At 38.6% G+C, this 8,967-nt stretch overlaps 1 protein-coding gene across 1 annotated transcript in view; it reads right to left on the bottom strand.

The window, feature by feature from the left end:
• CFAP47 (cilia and flagella associated protein 47) overlaps positions 1-8,967 on the bottom strand; it is a 350,299-nt gene that overhangs the window by 138,051 nt on the left and 203,281 nt on the right. Inside the window, exon 52 of the mRNA XM_042458393.1 lies at positions 983-1,081. Coding sequence (XP_042314327.1) covers positions 983-1,081 — 99 coding nt within the window. The remainder of the gene's footprint in view (positions 1-982; positions 1,082-8,967) is intronic.

The following is an 8,967-nucleotide window of genomic DNA, read 5'->3' as shown; positions in this document are numbered from 1 at the left end:
TCTGGACTCTTAGGACGCATGCATCATTGAAACACCAAACCTCCACTGTGACTCGAAGCAGCTTTATTTTGGCTGTCTGTAACAGGCCTATATAATCATAAAGATGAGCAGAGTAAGGAAATCAAAATCTGAGTAACCGCTAGAACCAATGAAATGTCACTGCCTGGAGAAATAAGATCTGTGTAACAAACATTATCCATGTGATTTGACATATCTATGTCTGAGCTCTGAGATATTTGCTCTCAAATCACTTTTAGGGCCACCTACATGTTTATGTCACAGTCAAGGTCTGGATTGTGTTAACTGATTTGTATTGACAAGATATCTTACTTGTATACATAGGTAATGATGGCATGCCTTTGAGGATATGGCATTTCATGTGTCTAGATTATAAATTATAATGCTGTTTTCATACAAAATTACTTCAGTCCCATTAAAATAAGTATAATGAGTAACCTGATTCTAAATAGATATACTTGGAAGCAACTTGCCCTATGTGAAATGAAATACATACTTGAAAGCAGCTTCTCTGTATACAGTGAAATCCTCCTGATTATAATCTTTCAAGAGAAAAAAAAAATCCAAGTACTTGTTCTTATTGCCTTTAGACCTATCTTCTACAGTATTCTCTTACCACAGTGACTAACCAAATGCCTCTGGTAAGCCAACAACTATGATATAAAATAGTAGAATACATAGTGGTCTGAAACAGATATTTGCCCTGTACTGCTACAGTTTAAAACTGGCCTTCTGGTGCACAGGAATATTTTAAAAAAACGTATTATAGCAGGTTGAAGCTATGTAATAAAATGACGCTTGGATAATGTCTAAGCATCTCTATCCTCTTTCTTCTCACACTCCCTTACAGGTGCAATTAGACTGCTTGCTGAATGAAACAGCTCCTTGTAATGCATGTCATTCTAGTGAAATAATTACACAACTAACTTATGTTTCTTTGTACCATTAATGGAAGACTCCTTACCAGAACAGTACATTCCACACTCAGAGTTTTTTTCTGGTGGTGCTGGTGTACTATGTATCTCCAGCGAAAACCACACTTTGCAGCATGTTGAACTTTGCCCTAGGAAGTTAAAGAAACAATAAAATATTGAGTCTCAGCTGATGATTTCTTCAAACATGGAAGCATTTCCTGTGTGGAAAATATTCATGACCTTTAATATTCAAATTACTATGCCTTAGATCCAAACTGGTACTCAGGTACATGGAAAGGGCTTATGCTAGCTCTGTAAAATTATTTTTCTTTAAACAGATCACCCCTACATAATAAGAGAACTGCTTTTAAAAATTTCCCCACTGCCCCAAAAGCAGGTTGCCAAGCAGCAGAGTAGGATGTGATGCTGCAGTTCATGTTTGTTTTAAGAAACAAACAAACAAAATACCTTTAAGTATCCTTTGGGCTAATAACTTGTATGCCAGTAAATACTGTAGGTTCAAAATATGCACACCAAACCAAACAGTATATAAAGTTGGAACTGTACAAAGGACTAATGTAATACAGGTTTCATCAGTACATAGAACTGTACAAATATATTTGTTAACAGTAAAAGAATCATAACCTAGAAAAAAGTATTGCACTTTGGAAGGCTGTAATTGTTATCCCTTTGGAAGTCAAGTAGTTTGGGGTTAGGAAAAAAGCTAGGAGCTGACCAAAAATGAGCAATCTCTGCTTCCCTGGCAATAGGAATATTATTTCAGGAAGAAATGGTTGAGTTACTGATGATGGAGCAAGGAGCAACCCCGTTGCCAGAGCAACAGAAAAAAAATATTTTGTGTTATTATGGATTTCTGTCCATAGGTTATGCTCCAGTTACCAGATAAAAATTGGGAACAGGTATTTAAAAGTCTAGCCCAAGAAGCATTGCCCATTTCTGGCACCCAGAGCACAGAACAGAAGAAGAATAAATCTACCCTTTAGTCAGAAGCCAAAAGCAGGGAAGAAATAAAACGACCTGAAGGGACTGGATCCATCACTTGACATATTTATACGTTTAAATATTAGTAATTAAAAAATAATACTGATTTCTTCAAAATCTGTTTTAGCCCATTCTGGGCTAATGTTTCTTAGAACATTAAGATTTTAAATAACAACAACAGATATTGGCTTAAAGCTTTATGTTGCAACTCTTTAAATTTGTAGGTTTTATTTCTCCAATTTTAATGAACTGTTTTCTCATTTACCAACTCTTTAAATTTGTAGGTTTTATTTCTCCAGTTTTAATTAGATGTTTTCTCATCTACCTGCAATATTGTTGCTTAAATATCTTGTGGAACTAGTTCAATAGTTGTACAGATTTGTAGGCAGGAATAACATCTACAAATTCTGCTCAACAAATGTGATTAGTTGGTTCTCTTGGTAAAACAGTAGATAGAGGTTTGTCAATGTATCTTGATTAAGAAAATAGCAATTGCATTGCAGGGCCAGACCAAGTCCCATCTACTAGTATACCATTCTGTTCTCAGTTGCAGCCAGCCAGATTCTACAAATTTATTATTATTATTATTATTATTATTATTATTATTATTATTATTAATATCCCGCCTCTCTACAAACCCTCAACCCACCCACCCCTTAAAATACAATTAAACAGTGTGGAATTAAAAACATAAAACATACTTAAAAAAACAATACAATAACTGTGGTGAAGTCGGAGGTCAGCAGTTAGATTTTCCTTCCAATGGAAATACAACAAGCAGATTGGTAAGTATACAACAAAACTCTCACAGTAGGGAACTAAAACAGCTTGTGAATGTAAATGTAATATCTTCCTTCACAGTATAATCCACCCCTTTAGATTCTTTCATTTTTCTCACACACACCTACCTCCACTCATGCCCATTTAGCAATAACGACAATAGAAAATAAATAATTGTTCAAATGCTATATTGGGCTTACAATTTGCCATGTGCTATTTGATCAACCACTAATGGCTTTAATAAACTTTAGTACATAGAACATCCTCTTGTTGGTGAACAGTAATACTCTTTAGCCACAACCCTGTATAACACCAGTTCCATTTGCAAACTGGGCCTTAGGTTTCTTTGAAAATGAAAGCACATGTTCCAGCACCATTCAATAACACACAACAGCTCCCTGTGTAGGTTACACTGGTTTGGAAACTCCCCTGAAGTTTCAGCAGGAGTCAGGTTGAAAAAAGAAAGGTTTAACTTCCCACTCGATGGCAGAGTTCATTGACACAGCCATGCTGGTTGGGATGATGAGAGCTCTAACTCAATATATCTGAGGGTTACCTGATTGGGGAGTGCCCACATTAACCTCTAAAGTTACTGGATAATATTACCCTAGTAGTACAGGGTAACAGTACAGTAGCAGGAAAGAAAAAGAGAATGGGAAGCAGTATTGTCATCACATATTTGTATGGTGTTACTTCTATGGATTTACAAATCTGGCACTGAATACATGTATCTTTGGTCAGTCTCAGAAACATATGCCATAGAAACTGTAACAACCGCTAGCATGCTACTGCCCCAGCTGGTATGATACTGAGCCTCAGATTAAAGCAGTGATAGTGAAACTTTTAGAGTCTGAGTTCCAAATTCACTGGCATTCCTGCATCGGGTGTCACCGGGTGTTGAGGATGCGACTTTCAGGGGCAGGACCTTTAGGGGCGGGAACTCTGCCTTCTGGGTTGGGACTTCTGGGGGCAGGACTTCCACCTTTCAGGGACAGGACTTGGGGGGACCTCAGGCACGTTCTCTCAACCTCAGGCTAACAATAGCAACACCCCCCCTCAACTAAACTTGCCAAGAAAACACCATGATAATTTCACCTTAGGGTCACCATAAATCAGAAATGATTTGAAGGCACCACACACACAAATCATGCCCCCTCAGCCTCAGAAGATGGCAATGGAAATCCCCCTCTATTGAAGCTTGTCCCATGGTAGTTTCACCTTAGGGGCACCAGGACCCAGTGCTTGGAAGGATGTGAGGGTGCTCTGGGCTTGTAAGTTGGAAACGGCTTGGAGGCTCACAACAACAAAAACAACAACAAGCATAATAAAGCACCGAAGGCACTCACAAAAACAAGAACAAAGAAAGCCAGTGGTTTGAGTGTGCGGCTCCGTAGACCAGGGCTCAAATCCCAGCTTGACCATGAAACCCACTAAGAGATCTTAGGCAAATCACACTCTCTCAGTCTCAGAGGAAGGCAATGGCAAACCGCCTCTGAAGAAACTCACTTAGCCATGAAACACACTGGAAGATCTTAGGCAAATCACACTCTCTCAGCCTCAGAGGAAGGCAATAGCAAAAATCCCCTCTGAAGAAATCTTGCCAAGAAAACCCCATGATAGGGTCGCCATAAGTCGGAAATGATTTGAAGGCACACAACAGTGGTTCCCAAACTCTGGCCTTTGACTCCCAGAATCCCAGACCATTGATGAAGCTGGCTGAGGCTCCTGGGAACTGAAGTCCAAAACACCCAGAGTTTGGGAATCACTAGCACACAACAACAATAGCATCTAGGTATAAGATTCGAGAGGAACCAATGTGGCATAGTGGTTTGACTGCTGGACTACCATTCTGGAGACCAGGATTTAAATCCCAGCTCAGCCATGGAAACCCACTAAGTGACCTTGGACGAGTCACACTCTCTCTCAGGCTCGGGGATGGCCATGGCAAACCTCCTCTGAAGAAAACAGCCTAGGAAACACAATAATAGGCGTTAGAGAGACAGACAGACAGCAGCCCATCACACCAGGCAAGGCGGCCAGCAAAGTGCCAATGGGAAAGGCAATAAGGCTAGGAAGGGGGAAATAAGGAGGTGTGCATCCCCACTGGCCGGAAGGTTTTGCGCTGAGGGCAGGAAGAAGGGGTGAGGCCTTGATGAACTTCTCTTCCTTCCCCCCCCCCTCAGAATACCTTCTTTATCTGCCATACCAACCCTCTCCAGGGGTGCGGATGGCAACATTACTGTCCTGGGGTGATGGCATGCATGGCACGTGCCCTCAGAAAGGGTTTGGCATACCAGAGAGGGCACGCGTGCCACGGGTTTGCCAACATGGGGTTAGAGTCTCTATTTTTTTATGCTAGGCTACTTCAACTTTCATTTTGTGTTTTCTTGGCTATTTTCAGGCATCTCATCCAGCAAACAAATCCTGGGGAGTCTGCAAATAATCACAAATCTTCTACAGGTTATTATTATTATTATTATTATTATTATTATTATTATTAATCTTTATTTATAAAGCGCTGTAAATTTACACAGTGCTGTACATACAGGCTACACCTTAAAGTGTATCTAAACTAACTATTAATTGTTATTAAGTACTTCTTATATAGTTTCAAATGTCAGAAATCTGGTACTTGTTTTTTTTAAAAAAAAAATCTAGATTATTAAAACACTAATTAACAATTGAAGACAAGCTGCAGAACGAAGAAACACAGAAGATAGGTCATTCAAAATCAATTTTTTTACACGTTGTGCTCCTAGCTGCTTATTAAGAATGTCATCTTTAAACTTTAAAATTAAAGCTATTATAATAACAATTTTTTTCATCACAGTATTCTTCATACATTGAGGGAAAGTGTTGAAGTCTACAGCTTTTATAGCTCTCAATATAAATTCCTTACAATAAGCTGACAGTAAGAGCTGTTTGACAGTGAACTACACTGCCTTGGCAGGAGGTGGGCTTTCCTTCTTCTGTGAAGCTCTTTTAAAACAGAGTTTGAACAGCTTTCTTTAGGGAATGCTTAATTTGTGTCTTCTGTATGGTAGGGCTTTAGACTAAATGGCCCTTGCAGTTCCTTCCAGCTCTGTGATTCTATGACTCTGTGATAGCTAAGAAACTATGTATTGCATATTGCTTATTGCAAATATTTATATATTCTTTAAAACAAAGCTCTAAATCCAGTAATAAGTTGTTGTATGCCTTCAAATCATTTCTGATGTATGGCGATCCTAAGGCGAGCCTGTCAGGGGGTTTTCTTGACAGATTTCTTCAGAGGTGTTTTGCCATTGCCACCCTCGGAGGCTGAGAGAGTGTGAGCTGCCCAAACTACCCAGTGGGTTTCTATGCTGGGATAGATTTGGCTCTCAGTCCAATTCCTAGTCCCAGATAAAAAAGGGGGGCATATTACTTTTGTACATTCCATTAAGTCAGTGGACTAGCTGGGACTAGCAAATGGATTTAAGTGATCTTCTTGAATGACCAGCCTAGTCTAAAAAGAAATCCAAATGATATACATGTACTCCTTATCTCGTTGTCTCTAAGATCTCTTTGTTGCTGCTTAGCTTTTTAAAGGTTCTTTCCTTTTGATTCCCTCTGTAAAGGACAGGGCTCCATGTGGTATAAAAAAGTATAAGAAGAACCATGTTTGATCAGACCAAAGACCTTTCTAGGGAAAAATTTTATGTTCACACAGTGGTCCACTAGGTGCTGACAGAAATTCACCAGCAGGGCATGAGTGCAACTGCACCCTCCATCTCATTCTGCCCAATAACTAATATGCAGAAGGATATTGACAAAATGCTTTAGACTATCAACATTACCACACTATGCTCTTATAGTGCTGCTATTCCACTTTTCTTGCTCTGGCTGCCTCCTGTTGCATTCTGAGGCTAGTAGTTCAGTGAGGCCTAAGAGCTCTCTGGCTGAATATTCTAAATGCTCCTCCATAAACTGCAAATCTCAGAATGCAACAGGAGGCAGCCAGAGCAATTATAGTGGAATAGTCGTGTTCTAAGTGTGTAATGTGGTAATCTAATATGTGTAACCATTCTGCCTAGCAGCCCCATCCTCCTTTTAGCAGTGAATGCCAATTTAAGCATGCACTTGTGAAGAACTACCTTTCTTTTTCTTTCCAGAATCACCCACTATTTGATTTCAGCAGATGGTCACAAGTTCTAGTATTATGATAGAGGGAGAAATCTTTTTACCATACTGTGCTAGATTTTATTCATCTTTATCCTAGCTCCCTTATTTGGCTCCCGCCCCCAAGCTAGATAGCCCCAAACATTTGTGGTCATGCAGAGGTGTTTATGGCAGTGTCATAGAATCACAGAGTTGGAAGAGACCACAAAGGCCATCCAGTCCAACCCCCTGCCATGCAGGAAATCTCCATCAAAGCATCCCCGACAGATGGCCATCCAGCCTCTGCTTAAAGACCTCCAAAGAAGGAGACTCCACTACACTCCGAGGGAGTTTGTTCCACTGTGGAACAGCCCTGACTGTCAGGAAGTTCCTCCTAATGTTGAGGTGGAATCTCTTTTCCTGTAGCTTGCATCCATTGTTCTGGGTCCTGTTCTCTTCAGAGGTGTTTTGCCATTGCCACCCTCTGAGGCTGAGTGCTAAGTGATGAATATTTGAATGCATGAATAGTTAATCTTGATTATATTTGTACATTGATTGTGAGGTTATTCCCATCTTTGAACATTTGCCCAAAGATTGTTCCAACTTTTCCTCACATTATTCAATGGGCATGTTTCACATTATCTCTATGTCTTGTTTTCTCTCATTTTTAGTAAAGTATTTCCAGACAGTGCTTGAAGCCACCTTGAGGTAAATGCAACATTTTGACAGAATGACAAAGGGCAACACGTACGATGTTCAGAAAGTGCTTTTTTTTAAAGACTGCATGAAAAGTTAGAAACTAGAAACAATTGTGTAAACATAACTGTCACTGAACCTAATTTAACATAAATATAAATGTGCTGGTATTTTTTTTAAAAAAATGATGGAATTTTTAAACTTTAGAATTTATCTATAAAGTGATAATAATTTATAACTTAACATCATTATATATACACCGCTATTTCAAATAGTGAATTACACACAATACACTGCTATTTTAAATAGTGAATTATCGGTATCTGGATTATTTTAACATGTAATAAGAGGCTGCTTATTTTTCCACACTAAACGTCAGATAATTCAAACAAACAAACGGCAGAAGTCATAGTCTTAAGGCTGGACCCGTTACTATCCTTGCAATGGTATGATCTTAGTTATCATCCCTTTTCTCCTCAAATATAAACATTCAGAAAATAGAAAGTACAGTGGACCCTTGTTATACGCTGGGGTTTGGTTCCAAGATCCCCCGTGTATAACAAAATACGTGTATGCTCAAGTCCCATTAAATATAATGATGTAGCAAAATGGTGTCCCTTATAAAAAAAATGGAAAATAAAGGTTTGATATTTGAAATTTATACTTTTTTTGAACATTTTCAAACTGTGTATGCTTGAATCCATGTATAAAAAATCCATGTATAAGAAGGGCAACTATAACATGGCCCCTACTTGTGACTCCTAATGAAGGTAGAAGAAACCTAAACTGAAATGCTGAGTCTTTCCATTTAGAATTACGTTGCACTGAATGAGGCTTACTTCTGAGTAGACATCAGTAGGGTTTAACTGTTAATTTAAAATAAAAGAAGACAGGTGTTTCTGCAATACTTGCAAAATATGCAATTTGTTAAGGGATAAATGGAAGTTTTAAACAAGGCATTGACATGGTTTGTTTCACATACAAAATAATTAACAGAAACATTATGTCACTGTCATCTGTTAGAAATGATGTAAGTATTGGTGTTCTGCATAGAAGTCAAAATGGGGTTGCCTTAATTACTTATGCAACATCTCAGTTATTGAATTAATATGGATACAAACATCTCCTGTATTAGGAAATTAATCATAACCTGGCAAGAAGTGAGGAAAACATTTTGTAGGAAAGAAAACAGTTTATGAAGGCCATTTATTTCATAACTACATTTGAAAATAAATCCTCAGATAACCCTAGCAATGTGCAATTTTTGAACGCAATGAAATATTATATGTGCTTGATATTTGGTAAAACAATGCCCACAGTGAACTTGTAATGAAGTTCATAAAAACCACAAAACAGCAGTTAGCACTTGTTTGACATCTTTACACTATATTACACTGGTACCCCGGGATACGAAAGGACCGGGTTACGAAATATTCGG

This window comes from Sceloporus undulatus, chromosome 3, assembly GCF_019175285.1.
Source record: "Sceloporus undulatus isolate JIND9_A2432 ecotype Alabama chromosome 3, SceUnd_v1.1, whole genome shotgun sequence".
NCBI lineage: Eukaryota > Metazoa > Chordata > Lepidosauria > Squamata > Phrynosomatidae > Sceloporus > Sceloporus undulatus.
This window is presented reverse-complemented; position numbering and strand designations above follow the sequence as displayed.